Source organism: Monodelphis domestica, chromosome 2 (assembly GCF_027887165.1).
Source record: "Monodelphis domestica isolate mMonDom1 chromosome 2, mMonDom1.pri, whole genome shotgun sequence".
NCBI classification, from domain to species: Eukaryota; Metazoa; Chordata; class Mammalia; order Didelphimorphia; family Didelphidae; genus Monodelphis; species Monodelphis domestica.
In genome coordinates this window covers 227,488,076-227,507,803 of record NC_077228.1, presented here as the reverse complement: position 1 = coordinate 227,507,803, position 19,728 = coordinate 227,488,076, and the positions used below count along the sequence as shown (strand labels likewise).

The following is a 19,728-nucleotide window of genomic DNA, read 5'->3' as shown; positions in this document are numbered from 1 at the left end:
TTTTATTACAGCTATACAATCCCCTCTGAGGAGGGTATCAACAAACGCATGGATCAACTCAGGAAACATTAATTTTCATTAAGAAAACACCTTTATAAAAAACATTCTAATTCAAGATAATTCAAGAAAATCTTTTGGGTCTAAAACATCACTAAGAATCTAGATCATTCTGTTGGAGGTAGATTAAACTGAAGAGTTAAAAATTTTTATCCAGAAGCTACTTAAGCTTCCTGGGAAATGCTCCCTCTTGGGAGTCATCCAGGGGTACAACTCCCTAGGAAAACCTTCCCAGTTCCTCTGGTATGAGACTGTAACAGCTGTAAAAGGCATGTTTTTATGTGTCTCATCCATTACATTTTTAAAAATGCGGAGGTGGGGATTAGTGCTATAACACTTTACTTTAGCTACTAAATGGACCCTTACTTCTTCTTACAAAGAACTCAAACTTCTTCTTACAAACAACTCAAAGGTACTTTTATAATGGTATCTTCCCCAGTCCAGTATTATGGGGAGGTACAAATAAAGACAATATAACAGCACATATAGCTTAATTGTCAAAACACAGTAACTTAAAGTGACAGTGTAACAGAACTTAACAAAATAAAATCTTAAAACAAGCAGTCAGGAAATACAATATATGTGACAGGATACAAGCACTGAATTCATGAGTCCTTTTTTTCCAATTCTGACACAGGGATTTTTAAATAAAACAATGGAGTCTGAAAAGGCTTAAAATTCACCTCTAGATTCTTTAAGGTTCCTTCCCCTCCCCATTATCATTGTCCATCTAGGTTCCTTTTGGTCACAGCTCTGAAATCTCCCATAATGAGGGAGAATTCTGCACTGAACATAGTGTGGAGGAATGCCATACGGGTGTATTATAGAGAATGAGAAGTCCAGAATGGCAAGGGGGGTGTAGGGAGATGAATCTCTCCCTTGAATCTCAGGATTATTCATGATAATCGCAAGGACCAGTGCACCCCAGAAGAGTAGGAAAAAAACACATCCTACAACTGGGAGCTGTTTGAGATAGATAATGCACTGTTCTTTCATAGAGTGAGCCATGCTAGCAATTCTACTTCCTGTTTGGAAGAGTAACCTTCTTTCCTCTTCCCCCTAGGGGTAAAACAACAGGGAGCTGGTTGCTTCCCTGCTTGCTTCCCCTGCCACGTGGACAGGGAGTTCAGAGGGTAGAAGCTCTCTTGCCCAAGGGAAACATACCTGGGCTTCCAAGGCAAACAGCGAGCAAGCACTAAGCTGTTGGCAATGTAAGGGAAAGAGGAATTTATACTTTCCAAGCCTCCAGAGAGGGGTTCCAATCAGCGGGAGGAGCAGTAGTGGGAGGAGCAATGACTCTTCAAGGACCATCCAGGCAGGGAGGCAGGAATAGGCTGTTGGGACTACCCATTGAGTTAGCATTTGGAAGCTGGATTGGCAGCAGCATCAGCAATGCCAGGAAATTTCTGAAGAGAGTTGGGGGTGGGGGTGGAATTGGGAGTTGTGGCGATGGGGGATGGGGTAGGAGAAACATGGTTTCTTTTCAAACCAATCTACTCAGAGAGAATGAAGGGTTCTGAACCCCACTTCTGGTCATCAATAAATGTAGGATTTAATTTAATATCAATATTTCAAGAATTATTGTTATAAAGTTTATTGTCTGACAAAATAGAACCAGGTGACTAAGTTTTTCTACCTGCTCAAAAGTCCCCACTCCACCAAAGCCACTGACAGGAAGGAAAAAAAGGCCAAGAGATGGAACTCCCTTGAATTTATCTCCTATCCACATCAGCACATGATGACAGGAAGGGAGTAGGGTGCTGGGAATTGGAGTTTTGCTGGGGATCAGAGATTTTAAGAGTAACAAATTCAAATTACATACTTCTTAATGAAATGTGAAATATAGTTGGCATATCACATTGGCTTTTTGTAGATATGTGAGTTGGTTGGTACAAAAATTGTTTGGTAAATATTTTTTCCTCCAAGTAACATTTTTGAACCATGTCCATTACTATGGTCTCTTTTACAATACTGATATAACTGTGGTAATATTTATTATTGAGAACACAATAGCAAGCATTAATATAATGCATTAATGTTTGCAAGACACCTTGCAAATATTATCTCCTTTGACCCTCATAACAATCCTGGGAAGTCGATGTTATTCTCCCCATTTTACTGGGGAGAGTTTTTTTACTTAACTACATATATAATAAATATCTGAGGCCAGATTTGAACCCAGGTCTTTGGTCTCTATAAGCATTACTTTGTTTACTGTACTACCTAGCAGCTTCCATTTCTTTTAACCATTTTCCATGAAGATTATTTGCAAGATTAAACTTTAAAGTATTGAATTTTATGTTCTTTGCTGAAACCTATGAAATGAATTCTTATTCTTCAAAAATTTAAAATAATACACTTTACATTTTTTGCCTTACAGAAGAACTATGGACAAGCTGACGAAGATTGTAGGCATGGTATGTTGAAATAAAAACTTTCTAGAATTCCTTAATTGAATAAATGATAAAAAGCAATTACTATTTAGTATGTACCAGCAGACCTTGTGCTAACTGCTAGGATGCAAGCATTAAAAAATAAGATATAGTTCTTGCCCTCAATGTCTTATACATAAAAGAGAAAGGTGACCAGGGAAGGAATTTTATTTTGAATATGTGGAAAAGGCAAGGAGATAGGGACATTGGGGGAAGGTAGATGGTAAGATAAGATAAATTACCTGATCAGCTGTGAAGCAGAGTTACAGTTTGTCATCTTTTGTGAGCTAAGTGAACTAGTTTTAGTTTCCACACAATAACCAGTCCACTAGGATGGATCCTAGAGCAAGAGCTCTGAGGAGGAATTGCCTATTTTCCCATATGACTGGGTCTTTGGATTCAGGAAGAATGGAATATGAAAATATAGATCTTGATGTGAAGTATACTGGTTTAGGTGGAAAAAGAGCAAAGGCAAATGGTGGGTTTATTTAATGGAGTATGAATTGTTTTAGATTTATTTAGCAGTGCATTTTTCTTTGTTCTTTTATCAATTTCAAAAGTGATTAAAATAGCAAAAAACCCCAAAACAACCTTTTTGCTGTGGTAATTGATGTCTCTTAGAACGTGATTTTTATGCTTCACCAGAGATAGTATATATGTAAATCTTGTTCCTATCAAATAGAGGATTTTGATCACAGATAAATTTTTATTTTAATTACTTATGTTGAATAGATGTAATTCAACTTGATGAGTTTAAAGAATATGCCAACATTGCCCAATAGTATAATTTTTCCTATTTTAAAATGCTCCTGGAAGAAAGATGAGATTAATATTTGGTCTGATATTCTATTCCCTTTTATTGGCAGTAGTTTTCAGTTAATAAGATTCTTGTTCTTTGAGTATTGAGAAAATGGGAATATGTTTCCTCTTGTTTCATTGCTAACTTAAAAATTAATTCAGGAATCCTTCATAATCATCCCAGGATTTTTATCTGGGTTTAGGGGTTAGATATTGTAGTAACATCTCACTTATCTAGCATCATTAAGGAATTTTGATTAAGAGCATTTTCTAGCTAATTTCTTGTTACTAAAACATTTTTTACTTTAGTTTTTTAAAAAGTCTTTCTAAAAGGTATTCCTCCTTTCTTAAATGGAACAAATTTTCTTTTCTTTTTTTTTTAAATAATAAGGGACTAGCTATGTGTCTATAGAAGGGAGAAGGCCAAATGTTAGAGCTTCTTGTTGAAAACAGGAGGGGGCATGGCATTGTTATTAGTTCCTGATCCTAGTTTAATTTTGTTGCCCTAGGAAATGACAACTATTAAAAAATGAAGTTGGAAGCAGAGTAGGGATAATTCCCTATGGGCTTATACCTTTTGCCCATCTTGGCCTTATCCTGAGATTGGGAGCAATAGGATATATTTGGTCAGAGTAGGTCTCTTTGACATTAAGTGGACCTAGTGGTGTTGCCTTTCCAATCAATCAGTAGACATAAATGCCTATTACCTGCCAGGCATTGTACTAAATGCTAAGGATGCAAAAAAGGGGTAAAAGCCCTTGTAGAGCTTATAAGCTAATGGAGGAGATAACACATAAATAAGTATATACAAAACAAATAACATATGAGGACGAATAGGAAATGTAAGAGACAAAGCACTAGAATTAGAGGGGTTAGGGAAGGCTTCCTGTAGAAAGTTGGATTTTAGTTGGAACTTAAAGGAAGCCAGTAGTGAAGCCAAGGAGAGACAGTGTTCCAGTTATGGGGGACAGCTAGAGAAAATTCCTGGTGTAGAGTGATGAAAGCAGCCAGGAGGCCAGTGTCATTGGATAAAAGAGTATGTATTAGGGAATTAGATATAAGAAGACTGGAAAAGGAGAGAGTTAGATTATGGCTTTAGAATACCAAATGGCATTTTGTATTTGTTCCTGGAAGCAACAGGAAACCATTGGAATTTATTGATTTGGGGAGTGGCGTGGCCAGATGTTTTTAAGAAATCACTTCGGGGGCTGAAAGACAGAAAGATTGGGGGTGAGGGGAGGGAGAGACTTGAGCTAGTTTGTCTCACCAGCAGACTATTGCAATAATCAGAATATGAGGTGATGAAGGATTGCATTAGTGTTGGAGGAGAAATTGGAGGGTATTTTAGAGATGTTACAAAAGGGAAATTGGCAGGCTTTGGCAATAGCTTGAAGATGGGAAATGAGAAAGAGTGAAGAATCAAAGATTCCTAGGTTGTGACTCTGAGGGACAGGGAGGATGGTGTTAGCTTCTATAATAATAGGGAAAATAGAAGGTGGAGACAGTTTACGGGGAAAGATAAGTTCTGTTTTGAACATTTTGAATTTAACATATATACCGGACATCCAGTTGGAAATATCTGAAAGGCAGTTGGAGGTTCAAGATTGGAAATCATCAGAGTGATTGGGGCAGAAAAAATAGATTTGATTAACATTAGCGTAGAGATAGTAATTAAATCTGTGGGAGCCAGTAAGATCACCAAGTGAAGTAGTATAGAGGGAGAGGAAAGAGGACCCAGGACAGAATGAAGGACACCCAGGTTGAGAGGGCATGATTTGGAGGAGGATCTAGAAAAGCAGAGAAGGAATGATATGATAGGTAGGAGGTGAAACAGAAGAGATTGGTGTCTTGAAAATTTAAAGAAAAGAGATTATTAAGAAGGAGCGTGATTGGCAGTGTGAAAGGCTGCAGAAAGGTCAAGGAGAAAGAGAATTGAGAAAAGGCCATTGGATTTGGCAATCAGGAGACCATAATTATTCTGGAGAGAGCATTGTTAGATTGGAAGATGGATTATAAGGGGTTAACAAGAGATTGAAAGGAGAGAAAATAGAGGCCTCTTGTAGACAGCCTTTTTGTGGAGTTTAGCTATAAAGGGCAGAGATAGAGGATGATAATAGTGATAAAAAGTTGAAGTGAGGATTTTTCAGGTTTGGGGAGAAATGGGCATATTCATAGGTAGGAGGGAATGAGCCTATAGAGGAGAGGTTGAAAAAAAGTGATTTGGGATGACAGATGGGGCAATCTGTTGGAGGAGGCCTGATGGAATGGGATTATTTGTAAGGCAGTGAAAAAAGTGAAAATGCAATACATTATGATAAGATAAGGAGATTTCAGAATCATTGTGCTTGTCCCTGGTATATTTGTGGTTGATGGTAAGATCAAGAGAATGACAATCTTTGAGTCCAGTTGAGGTGGTTTAGGCATACCACAAGTGAAATCAATTGGTTGAGGATCTGTGTGCTTTAGGATATTTGAGAGAAGATAATTATGTTTGTTGAAGTCCCCTAGTATGAGGCAGGAGTTGGGAAGGAGATAAAAATTGTAAGCCAAGAATGGATCTCATTGAGGAAGGAAAGTGAGTGATATGAGGATGTGCAGACAGTAGGTAATAGGATTTTGATTGGTTAGTAGATATGAATAAAATGACCATTGAGAGAGATGTTACTTAGTAAGAAAGGAGTTATTGATGAGGAATAGGGAGGGCCTGTGTGTGGTAATGGGGAGCAAGGTATATTACAACTCTCCTGTTTTGGTGAGCTGAGGAGAAATGAGTAAAGGCAGTATTGGAAAGGGAGGTTTTGTCATCAGGGGAAAGCTAGATTTCAGTAAGAGCTAGTACATAGTAGTGGGAAAGGAATAGATTAAAAATATTTTTTTCTCCTGTAATTTACTAATATTTTATTTTTTATCTCAATTACATAAAATTATTTTTTTATCTTCCTTTTCTTTAAGTTGGAGCCAAATTCTCACCCTTCATTCTTTCCTTACCTCCTCCCTCCCTGAGATGGCAAATAATCTGATAATTTTACATGTGCAATAATGTAAAATATCAAAAAGTGAAGAAATGAAGTGAAATATAGTATGTCTGTATTCAGACCCTTATCTGTTCTTTTTCTGGAAGCTGATAGCATTTTCCATCATGAATCCTTGAGGATTTTCTTGGATAAATGTATTCCTAGGAATAGCTAAGTTATTCATAAGTGGTCATCATGTGATAATTGCTGTTACTGTGTACAATGTTTTCTTGGTTCTGCTCACTTCATTTTTGCATCAGTTCATGTAGGTCCTTTTTTTTAAAAAAACTTTTAAACATTATTTTATTTGGTCATTTTCAAACATCATTCATTGGAAACAAAGATCATTTTCTTTTCCTTGTATGTAGCTGTGCTAAGAATAGAAGAAATAATAGTATTGATATTGGAGACTATAGAGTGTCTCTTTATAATGTGATTGTTCACAGCCCTCAAATCCTACAGGAGTCTATAGAGGTGTTTGCCATCAGGCCCTCTTTTTGGTTTTTTATCAGGCAGGATGGGTGTATTGTATTCAGATTTACAAGGGATTTTTATTCCCTGTGTAATTAATGAGTTAATTACTGGGGTAATTGCCTCTTTTGAGAGGGAATACTGAGGAATGGAAGGAGGTGGGCTATATTTAGTTTTTATCTGCACAGGAACAGCCGACATCGGAAGAAGATGTGGCCCAAAGAGCCTCCGGTATATCTTCAGGTATTGCAAAGGTGGAATGCTCTTTTTTCTCCTGACTTTGTGAGAGAATTACAGGGAGTAAATTTAAAGATTCCTCCGGTACTTCCAATGATAAGGAACCATCTGGGGAGCAAGTTATTGTGGCTCTGAGTTTGCATAGAAGGTCCCTCCTCAGCAAATTTAAAGGGGAGTCAGGCATCAAAAAGAAGGAATGTTGTACCTCTAGTGGTTCTACAGACACCATTCTAGGGGGAAGTCTTTTAACTCTTTGGGGTATTCCTGATACTCCCATTACATTCTCTGAGCCAACAGAATAACATTGTAAATCAGGTGTTCTCTTTAATACAGACCAGGAAGCTCCAGTGTCTTAATAGACAATCATAATAAGTGTTACCTACCTTTAAAGTAACATGGGGTTCATTAGTATGGGGGGATAGTGGATAGGGACAACGGGTAGTAGGACATCAGGGTCCAGGAAATCAAAGGTTGTATCCTCTGATTCCTGTGCCCCAGCTCCTCCCCCTAACCCCTCCGGACACCTTCATTGTGTTTGGGAAGTTCCTTGGGCATCCTCCTGAAAAGCGCTTCCCTGAAAGGCACCCCCCTGAGGGGCATTAGCACCTCTAGTATTTTTTGGACGAGCACCATTTTTTATATATTGTGGAGTTATTTCATTTGAGTTATCATTTTCCCAATATCTATTCCTATAGTCATCATTCCTAAAGTTGTGGTTTTCATTGTCATAATTATATTTATTTCTATAATTATCACTTCTGTAGTTGTTATTAAACTGAGTATTCCTTCCTATAAACTTGATAAAAGCTCTACACTATACTGTATTGTGGCCCGTCTTCCCACAGAAGTGGCAGATGATGGATTGATAATTAGATTCCTGGAGAGGGGCAAGTATCATTGGTTCATTATCATGCCCCCTTTCTAATTTAGCTATCTTGTCTTTTACACATCTCATTTCTTTCTTCATTTCCTCCATGTCATCATTATTTTCTTCCTCCTTTTCTTTGTTTCCCTTTAAAACATATATAGCTGTTTTTTGCAATTCTTCAAGGTCTATCTCTGACCATCTTGGACAATGTGTTCTAAAATAATTCTTAATCGCTTTGCAAGAGTTACTGACGGGAAAGATCCTTCTAACTTGTCTTAAGCTATTCTCTTTAGTTAGGTCCCAACCCAGGTGTCTGTCCACAAACTCAATTATTCTATCCATGAATCTGGAGGGTGTTTCTTTCTCCTTTTGCTTAATTTTCTCAAGTTCCATCCACTTATCTGTACTGTCTGCACAATCCCTCATTGCTGTAAGGATGGCCTCTCTACAAAGGTATAGCTGTAGATAATCCTCAGGGTTGTTATAGTCCCATTTGGAATCCTGAGATGGCCAATGTGCTGCATTATGCCCCCGGGTTTTGTTGACATGAGCAATTATTTTATTTTTCTCACATTCAGTTAAAAAAAACCTGTAGCAAGTTCCCAATGTTCTTGTGAGATGGATTATACTGAAAAAATGTGTCTCCCATCTTTTTTGTTTCTAGAAAGGGATCTTGTTCATATGTGGGGATATTTTATGTAAATTCATTTATTTCTTGGGGAGTAAAAGGTATCCTTTTTTAAAGTCACCACATCCACATTCCGTCCTATTTCAGGTACTTCTCTTAGAGGAAACAGGCCTCTAGTTGAATTTTGTACCTGTGGGTCAGTTTGACTAGGACAAATTTCTCTAGGAGGACAAGATCTCCTTTGGGCTGGAATTTGGTTTTCTGTAGGAGAGGGAACATGAGAAACTGGAATTGCAGGGGAAGGGTTTTGGGGATTAAATTCAGTCAAAATTTGCACTACACGAAAGAAACAGTCGGTTAACTGAACTATAGGGAAGGTGTTTTCCATCTCTATTTCAGGGAAGGAAAATTCCTCATTCATTGTTTCTCAAACAGGTCTGTTTCTGATAAGGTGGATGTTTGCCAATTGATCCTGTAAGAAACATTTAAAATTTTCTAATTGGGCTTGCATGTTCTCTTGCATTTTATCCTTGATTTTTTGGGTGTTTTTCTGAATTTCAGCTTCAAATGATGTTTTTATGTTAGCATCTCTAAACACAGTGCTGAAGAATATAAAAATGATATTACCTATTAATATTAAAAATTGGAGGTATCCTACATTCCTCAATGTCCCTAATTCTTCAACCTCCATATAAATGTCAAAGAATGTAGTATTCATTAATATATATATATATATTTTTTTTCTTTTTTTTTGTAATTATTTTTCTAAAGGTCTTCACAAAACAGGTGGGGAGCAGGGCAAAGCCAAAACTTTCCACAGGTTTTTTTTCCACTTCTAATCTAGGCAGTTGTTCCCTAAGGGAAAGGATATTTAGAAACAGCTCTCCCAGCCAGGACCTTAGGACCCTGTTGCTAAGATTTAAAACAGCTGTGTTCTATCTATCAGAGTCACACAGCTGGGAAGTATCTGAGGTCCAATTTGAACCTAGGACCTTCTGTCTCTAGGCCTGGCTCTCAATCCACTGAGCTACTTAAAAGGAAGAAAAAAAAAATGCCGATTCCAATTTAACTTAAGGAGAAAAGAGAAGAGAGAAGATGTTTTTTATACTCACTTGTTTTAGCAGCTGTGTCTTTAAGCCAAGTTAGCTGTTAAAAAGGACTAATTGAGTCGGGAGAAAGTAGAGTAAAAAGGCAAGGAAATTCAGGAAGTTTATTGAGGGAACTTGTTAGTCCCTTCATGGTTGCCACACTGTGATATTGAAATCACTTTATAAGACTGATATATATTAATTTAAGGTCGCCAAGGAATTCAGCTATGTAATTCCTAAATGAAAAACTCAAGTCAGCTGCCAACTTTTTTATGGTGTTTTAATTACAAACAGGAGGAAGAAAGTATTAGAGGGAGAGAGAGAGAGAAGGAAAGGGGAGAGAAGGAAAGAGGGTTTAAATACCCATTCTGCTCAGGCTGAACCAAAGTGGGCTTCAGGCCCTGGATAGCCAAGGCGAGGAAAGTGATCAGTCCTTATCACTCACGTGACCAAACTGAAGAAAAACAGTCTGTGGGCTCCTCCAATTCCAAGCACCAGCCGCCTGTTCTCTACCTCACTTCCTACGTCTCACATGTGCCAATGGTGGCTCTAGCTTGACCTAGTACCGCCCAGAGGTCTGTCCTTTTTTGCACATGTCTGTTGAAGGCCATATTCTCAAATAATTAAATCTTGAGTTTTGCTGCAGCCCTTCCTAATCTTGTTACCTTGAGTAGGGTGGAGATTGTAGTTTCCAAGACCTGATTCTGTTATTCCAAGTATCTCTATTTTTATTGATCAGGAAATAGCTAAATCCCATCTTCTAAAGAATGGTCTGAATAGGGTGGAGTAGTTTTGAAATTCACACATCTTAATGCCCCAATCTTTCTCTATGAGCGATTCTTCTGATTATTAATGCATAAAATTTTTGAGAGTTACACATAACATTTCCCCCATATATTAATATATATAATTTGATCTAATTGTAGCCCATATAGGAGAAAGTTTGACTAAAAGGAAAAAAAAAACATTTTTCTTCTTTCCCCTTTTATTTCATATTTATCTTTTCATGTTTCTCTAGCTTTTTGTGTTTGGTTGTCAAACTTTCCACTGAGTTTTGGTCTTTTCTTTACAAATACTGGGAAATCTATTTTGTTGAATTCCCATCCTTTCCTCTGGAAGTATATAGTCAGTTTTGATGGATAGGTAATTCTTGGTTGAAGATCCAGTTCTCTTGCCTTTCTGAATATTGTGTTCCAGGCCTTGTGGTCTTTTAGCGTGGAAGCTGCCAGGTCTTGTGTGATTCTGATTGATGCTCCTTTGTATGTGAAGTTTCTCTTTTTGTCTTCTTGTAAGACTTTCTCCTTGGAAGCTCTTGAATTTGGTAATTACATTCCTGGGAGTTGACTTTTGGGGATTTAGTATAGAGGGTGTTCTATGAACCCTATCAATTTCTATTTTGCCCGCTTCTTCTAGAGCTTCAGGGCAATTTTCTTCGATTATTTCTTGTAGTATGGCATCAAGATATTTGTTTATCTCTGGTTTTTCAGGTAGACCAATGATTCTCAGATTGTCTTTCCTTCCTCTGTTTTCCTTGTGTGTCACCTTGTCAGTGAGATATTTTATGTTTTCTAATTCATTAATTTTTTGACTTTGCTTCCTTAATTATTGCTGTTTTGCAAGATCATTGTCTTCCAGTTGCTTAATTCTGGTCATTAAAGACTGGTTTTCCTTTTCAGTTTGGTTTGCCCTGCTTTTTGAGGCTTCTAGCTGTTTCTCCAATTGGGAGTTCTTGTCTATCAGACTGTTGACTTTTCTCTGACTTTTTTCCCATTTTTCTTGCCAGAAGGCTTCCATCTTTTGGATAAGCTCCAATTTGAGTTAAGGGTCACTTTCTTCCTGTTCTCCTTGGAGGGTTGGTCTTGGGCACAATGAGCCATCCCTTTGGTGGTTTTCCCTTTCCTTTTAGTCAGAAATTTGAGTGAGATGGGCAGGTTTTCTGTGGAGTTATGTGACGGGGCTTTTGCCTCAGGCAGGTTCTGGCGTCTCCGCAGTTTGCAAGAGCACCCGAGGTCTGTACTTTCTAGTGGGCAGGGTTCTCCTGTGTAACTGCTCTCAGGGGTAGATCCCTGGCAATCCTTGTCAGTTCCCAAGACCCTTGTGTGTCCCCCACTCCCTACAGGGGAGGAGCGGAGCTTTTGCCTCAGGTAGGCTGTGGAGTCTCCGCAGCATCTGCAGTTTGCAAGAGCCCCCGCGGTTTGTGCTCTCCAGTGCGCAGGGGTCTCCTGTGTAACCTCTCTCAGGTATAGATCCCTAGTGGTCCTAGATAGATTCCCAAGGACCCTGGTGTCACTACAGAGTCATCAGTTGCTCACTTGCTGTCTCTGGTGAAAGCTGTGGTCCCGACTCTGGTTCTGTAGGTGAGGTGGGAGAGGGTAGTTCAAATCACATTTGGGTGTGAGCTTTTTCTCCTTATAGTGTGGAAATGCTCAAACCCCATGTACCTTCAGTTCGGTGCCTACTGTAGAGTCCCTCCTTTCTTCCAGAGATGATTTTTATGTTCTTTTGAGGTAGTCTATTTCGTTGAGTGTTGGGGAGAGGAAGTGATTAGTGTCTAGATTGCAGCCTAAAATGTTTACCTGGAAGCTCCAAAAACTTTTAAATTTGATATAGTCAAAATTATTTATTTTATATTTTGTAACTTTAAGTCTTGCTTGGTTTTAAAATCTTTCTCTTCCCATAGGTCTGATATGTATACTATTCTGTTCACCTAATTTACTTATAGTTTCCTTCTTTATGTTCAAGTCATTCACCCATTCTGAGTCTATCTTGGTGTAGGGTGTGAGGTGTTGATTCAAACCTAATCTGTCCCACACTGTCTTCCAACTTTCCCAGCAGTTTTTATCAACTCCAGGTCCTTCTTAAAACGTCCTTCACATTATTTCTTACAGCATAATAGCATTCTCATAATATACCACAGCTTTTTCAGCCATTCCCGAATTGATGGACATTCTTTCAGTTGACAATTCTTTGTCATCACAAAAAAAGAGCTGCTATACATATTTTTGCACAAACAGATCCTTTACAAGATCAGAGGGTATATACAAATTTAAAGCTCTTTGGGGGGCATAGTTCCAAATTGCTCACAAGAATAGTTGGATCAGTTCACAACTCTACCAACAGTGCATTTGTGTCTCAATTTTGCCACATCCCTTCCAACATTTATTATTTTATTTTTCTCTCATATTAGCCTGTCTGATAGGTGTGAGATGGTTCTTCAGAATTGTTTTAATTTTTATTTCTCTAATCAGGTGATTTAGAACATTTTTTTCATGTAATTATATCCTTAAATCTTTTATCTGAAAATTGCCTATTCATATTCTTTGGCTATTTATTCAATTTCAACTAACTTTTTCTATATATTTGAGAAATAAGGCCTTTATCAGAGATACTTGCTGTAAAAAAATTTCCCTGGCTTTCTCCTTTTCTTCTAATCTTGTTCACATTGATTGTGTTTGTGCAAATCCTTTTTAGTTTAATGTAATCAAAATTATTCATTTTGCATACTATAATGCTTTCTATCTCTTGTTTTCATAAATTTTTCCCTTTTTCATAGGTTTTACAGGTAAACTATCTTATGGTCCTCTAATTTGTTAATGGTAGTATCCTTTATGTATCAAATCATGCATCCATGTTGACCATATCTTGGTATAGGTTATGTGATGTTGGTCTATACAGAGTCTTTGCCATACCTTTTTTCAGTTATGAATGGATTTAAGATGTAAAGATATTTGTTTCTTATGGAAAAGGCATTTCAGAAGGCACAGTGGAAAGAATGGGTGGAGTTAGAATGAGACTTTGGGGTAGGAGGATTGCCGGGGATTGGAATGAGGAATTGTATGTTAGGAGCTGTGGGTTTGGATGATGATATGCAGGTGTTCAGAGTGACCAAAATCTGGCCAGCCCTAAAAAGAGATGGGGATTTAGTGTAAACAAGAATTATGGATATGCTAATTAAAACTTGAGAGTTTAAGGTGACTTTTGAATCCTAGTTAGAGAATACCATGATAAGAAAGAAGGGATGATGCCCAGGTTCCTCATTCTCCCATGTCCCTTTTCTTCCCCTAGTCTCTAGCAATTACCTTCTATTCTGATTCTATGGAATTTTAATGGATATTGGGGTTTTTACTTTGAAAGGTAGAGTTTAGACAGATTTCTGCTGGATACAAGAAATTAAGTGATCACCATACCTGGCTATGCCACTCACTTTCGGCTTGCTAGTAAATAGTGAGTTAACATTTTTTTTTACCTTTTGTCTTAGTATCAATTCTAAGATAGAATAGGGACAAGGTTAGGTTTAAGTGACTTGCTCAGGGTCACAGAACTAGGAAATTTATAAGGCTAGATTTGAACTCAGGTCCTCCTGACTACAAACCTGGCACTCTGTCCACTGTACTATCTAGCTGGCTTGTACATTGTTAACAGTTGGCTTTGCTGGAGAAAAAAAGATATGCAAAACATATTTTAAAGTTTAATCTGCATTAACATTTTATCCATTATTCTTAAATGTAGATAATAAAATTACCAATGCCAGTTTCTGAGGTATAAATTCTCAAAATACTCATTGAAGATTTAACTTAACAATCTGCTCTTGCCAGTGAGTTCAGGATGGGCCCAGTACACCTCTGTCTGTCACCCAGTGGAAGTGGGAGGTTTTGAGGGGTACTTATACATAAGGACTGGGGCTTCTGCCCAGATAAAGATGAGAATATGACTGGTAGTACGTACATATTCTTTTGGGTTTGTAAGTTGCAGAATTGCCACTAAAAACTTCTGCTCTCATCTTGCCTGTGGCACAGTTTCCAGTGGGTCCTTGCAGTTCAGGGGCTTAAGTAGTCTCTTTTGTGTGCTGGGCCATAGGCCAACTGGATGATTACCTGTGGGACTGTCCTATGTGAGGAAGAGAGTGGATTATTATTTCTTTATACTCCTTAGATGGATTTTTTTTTAACTCTTACCTTCTGTCTTAGGATCAATGCTGTGATTTGGTTTTGAGGCAGAAGAGTGGTAAGGGCTAGGCAATGGGGGTTAAGTGACTTGCCCAGGGTCACTCAGTTAGGAAGTGTCTGAGGTGAGATTTGAACCTAGGACCTCCTGTCTCTAGGCCTGATTCTCAGTCCAGTGTGCTCCCCAGCTGTTCCCAGGTGCTGTGATCTTTACTGACTACTTGGGAGCATGGAACCTGAAGCCTAGATTTAAGATACTCCACCACCATAAGAGCAGGGTCAGTGGCAGGAATTTGTATATTCATATTGGTCAGCTCTCATCAGTGTTTGGATTACCCATTCAGCTAAAAATTGAATAATACAATAATACCATGGACAGATTCCTTTCTTAAATTTCTTCTACATTTTCTTTGATCACAGAACCCACTTTTTGCTTCTAGCAATGTGCACAGTTGGGCTTAATTTCATAACATAAACATATAATAAAACAATTAACATTACATTTTAAAACTAAGTGAATATGTGGCCCTCAGGGAACCTTATGCCATAAAGTAGTGGTCCCATTTCTATTTGAATTTGATTCCCAATGATTTATGAAAGTTCACCATTTCTCTTATTTGTTTTTCATTTTATAGTCTTTTCTATTTATTTCATATGGTCTGTTTTTGACTTAAATTTTATTGTCATTGTTGAAGAGAATAGCCATAGAAACACTGGTGTTTTATTTTCCATTTCATATTATTTATTGTCCTTCTAGTGTCTTTTATCAATGTTTTTGAGATGATCATGCTTTTCGTCTTATAGCATTTTTTAAGCTTGTTCCTTCCACATATTCTTCCCTTTTTCTCTGTTCCCTGATTAGTGAGGCAACATTGCCCTTTATCTTTTGCTTTTTTAACATCCATGATATTTTGCAAGTGACCTTATAGCCTAAAACACTACCTAGGCTGCCATGTCTTTTTAATTATGAGAGAGCAAGTATTTAGCTGCAAAAGTAATTTCTGGATCCTTTTGGTCTCCTTATTCTGTCTCCTATTTTGTATCAGTTCAATGTCTTTGTCTTTACTTTTATTCATTTTTTATTAAAGGTATCAGTGACTTGTTCTAAATAATTCGAGCTATTTGTTATTGTATACTGGAGTTTCTTCTTTTTATCTTCCTAATTCATCATTGATTTTATATATTTTTAACCATTTGATGATACTCTGTTTTGGAATGATTGACACATTGATGATCATTGCTTCTTGTTTGTTAAGATACAGGTAGTTTTATTCTTATTAGGTTCAGTTATTCTTGTTAGGTTCAGTGCTCAGTATGTGCAGCTCCCTTTTCTGTTAGTGCCATGGCCTTTTACATTCTCCAAGACATTTGAAACCTTAGTTCTATTTTCTTCATTACCCCTTGTATCTGGTTAGCAGATGTTATTATAGAATTAGAAGAGAGCCTTCTAGTTTGAAAGGACCTCCAATGTTAAACTAGTACTTGAAAAATCATTCTCTTCTATAGTCCACAAAACAGATGGTCCGCAACCTTTGTTTGGAGCTCTCCAGTGAGTAGGAAACTACTACTATTCAAAGGTAGCTCACGATACTTTAGGTTAGCTCTAATTATTAGAAAAATTTTCCTTATATCAAGTATCATTTTGTCTCTTTGAAGTGTCTACTCCTTGTTCCTAGTTTTACCCTTTTGGACTGGACAATAAGTTTTAATTTCTCTTTTCCCTGATAGCCCTTCAAATATTTGAAGGCAGTTGTCATGTTAGTCTTTTCAGGTTGAACATTCTCTATCCCTTCCACAGATTCTTGTATATCACAAGGTCTTTCATTATCTGGATGTTTCCTAACATAACAATTTTCTTTGTAAAATGTGGCTAGAACTGAATACAGTGTTCCAGATATGGGTTGTCTGGGGCAGAACACAGTGGTCCTCTTGTTTCTCTAGTTTTAGACATTATGCTATGATGACGGTTTATTTATAAAATGCTTTTAAGATTTTGAGGCCACTGGATAGATGTTATTCTGTTTGCTAGCTTAAGATGAATTTAGCTTTCTTGGCTGCCATATATCATTGTTCAGTTATGGAACTTGCAAATCAAATGAAATAATATGTTTGCTTTGAAAACCTTGAGGTTATGCAGCTGGTTTCCAGTGAATGCAAATAACTTTGTGAAATGATTGCATTATTTTTATTCATACTGCATATGATAAAAGTGCTGAGTCTGGATTCAGGAAATTCTGGCCTTAGACACTTTCTAGATGTGTGATCCTGGACAAATCACTCAACTTCTGTTTACCCCAGTTTCTTCAACTGTAAAATGGTGATAATCATAGCATGTAACTCACAGGATTGTTGTGAAGAAGTGAGTCAATACTTGTCAAAAACCAGTATAGTGCTTGTCACATAATAGGCACTATATAAATATTTGCTTCCTGCCCCTTCTTCCCTTTTGGCTGGGACCAATGACCATATTTTACATATTTATATTTTGAAATAATGGGAATTTGAAAACATAGGACCACTTCATGATACTCATTTTGCACTAATGATGACCTAGCTATATACATTTTAGTTGATGATGATGATGATAATTCTACTAAAATGCTCAAATCTGTTTTCCAAATGAACTGTTATTGAACCATGAATAACCTATTTTTTTTGTATTTGTGAAGTTAATTTTTTTGAAGCCAAGCATAAAGTTTTATGCCTAATAGTTCATTATATTAGATCTGGCCAAATGTTTTAGTTTTCCAAGATCTTTTTCAATCCTGTCAGTTAATGTATTGTCCCTCCTAGCTTACCACCTGCAGGTTTTATAATTATGCTATCTATGCTACCTTTTATCTGAGCCAGTGATAAAAAAAAGTTTTTGGAGGTCCCTGGATTTCTTCACTAGAAGGGAGGAAGTTTGATGCAGTGGAAAGGACATTGAATTTGCCTGAAGTTAACCTATATTCAAATCCTACTTCTGCTTTTATTCCTCTTTATCTTTCTCATATGTCAGTTGATGAGTTGTGGACCACAGTAGGACTTCATTTTATGCCTACTCAACTTATGCAAATTCAGATATATTTGATTGCTATTTGAAAGAAATTAAGGCAGAAAAATACATAAAATAATTTTTTAATTGCTAAATATTTATGTTTTTCTCAGGGGGAGTAAAGAAATGTAGCAGTTTGCCCAATTACAGTTATTCTTCCTCTGGGTATTGTTACTGTGAAACATTACATTGTTCTGTCCCAAACATTAGCTCCCATATCAGTCTTTGTTCGAAGTTCTCACTTAAAACAGATTGTTCCAGGTCAGAGCAGTGCTTCTCTTTGTTTTCATTAACACTATTTAGTTATTAGTAATGACTCCAAAGTATAAGAGTATTATTGCTGGTATCTGATAAGCCTAAAAAACGTTTTTGTTGGTATGTTTGTTTAAAACATATTTACTAAATAATAGAGTTCACTATCGGGTGATTTTCAAATTATACTCAGGTTCTTGGAATGTTTTGGTCATATAAAAGGGTCCTACGATATATTACTTCTATAGTCTCTTCCATCTCTCAATTTATTTTTTTATTTTTTTTAATTTTTTTTTAATTTTATAGTATTTCATTTGATCATTTCCATGCACTATTCATTAAAGACAAAGATCATTTTCTTTTCCTCCCCCCCACCCCTCATAGCCGACGCGTGATTGCACTGGGTATCACATGTGTTCTTGATTCAAACTCATTGCCATGTTGTTAATATTTGCATTAGAGTGTTCATTTGGAGTCTCTCCTCTGTCATGTCCCCTCAACCGCTGTAGTCAGGCAGTTGCTTTTCCTCGGTGTTTCTACTCCTACAGTTTGTCCTCTGCTTATGAATGGTGTTTTTTCTCCTAGATCCCCGCAGATTGTTCAGGGACATTACATCACCACTAATGGAGAAGTTCATTACGTTCGATTATACCACAGTGTGTTTGTCTCTGTGTACAATGTTCTCCTGGTTCTGCTCCTCTTGCTCTGCATCACTTCCTGGAGGTCGTTCCAGTCTCCGTGGAATTCCTCCACTTTATTATTCCTTTTTGCACAATAATATTCCATCACCAACATATACCACAATTTGTTCAGCCATTCCCCAATTGATGGGCATCCCCTTGTTTTCCAAATTTTGGCCACCACAAAGAGCGCAGCTATGAATATTTTTTTTTAAAACCCTTACCTTCCTTCTTGGAGTCAATACTGTGTATTGGCTCCAAGGCAGAAGAGTGGTAAGGGTAGGCAATGGGGGTCAAGTGACTTGCCCAGGGTCACACAGCTGGGAAGTGTCTGAGGCCAGATTTGAACCTAGGACCTCCTGTCTCTAGGGCTAGCTCTCAATTCACTGAGCTACCCAGCTGCCCCCTGCTATGAATATTTTTGTACAAGTCTTCTTGTCCATTATCTCTTTGGGGTACAGACCCAGCAGTGCTATGGCTGGATCAAAGGGTAGATATTCTTTTATCGCCCTTTGTGCATAGTTCCAAATTGCCCTCCAGAAAGGCTGGATCAGTTCACAACTCCACCAGCAATGAATTAATGTCCCTACTTTGCCACATCCCCTCCAGCATTCATTACTTTCCATAACTGTCATATTAGCCAATATGCTAGGTGTGAGGTGATACCTCAGAGTTGTTTTGATTTGCATCTCTCTGATTATAAGAGATTTAGAACACTTCTTCATGTGCTTGTTAATAGTTTTGATTTCTTTATCTGAAAACTGCCTATCCATGTCTCTTGCCCATTTATCAATTGGGGAATGGCTTGATTTTTTGTACAATTGATTTAGCTCTTTATAAATTTGAGTAATTAAACCTTTGTCAGAGGTTTTTATGAAGATTTTTTCTCAATTTGTTGTTTTCCTTCTGATTTTAGTTACATTGGTTTTGTTTGTACAAAAGCCTTTTAATTTGATGTAGTCGAAATTATTTATTTTACATTTTGTGATTCTTTCTATGTCTTGCTTGGTTTTAATGTCTTTCCCCTCCCAAAGGTCTGACATGTATACTATTCTGTGTTTACCCAATTTACTTATGGTTTCCTTCTTTATGTTTAAGCTTTTCACCCATTTTGAATTTATCTTGGTGTAGGGTGTCAGGTGTTGATCAATTCCTAATCTCTCCCACACTGTCTTCCAATTTTCCCAGCAGTTTTTATCGAATAGTGGATTTTTGTCCCAAAA

At 37.3% G+C, this 19,728-nt stretch overlaps 1 protein-coding gene across 6 annotated transcripts in view; it reads left to right on the top strand.

Moving 5' to 3' along the window:
- Nucleotides 1-19,728, top strand: part of HELZ (helicase with zinc finger) — a 266,896-nt gene that overhangs the window by 54,565 nt on the left and 192,603 nt on the right. For all 6 annotated transcript variants that reach the window (XM_007482771.3, XM_007482772.3, XM_001379116.4 and 3 more), the window contains exon 4: nt 2,438-2,474. In XM_007482771.3, the coding sequence (XP_007482833.1) occupies nt 2,438-2,474 (37 nt within the window). The remainder of the gene's footprint in view (nt 1-2,437; nt 2,475-19,728) is intronic.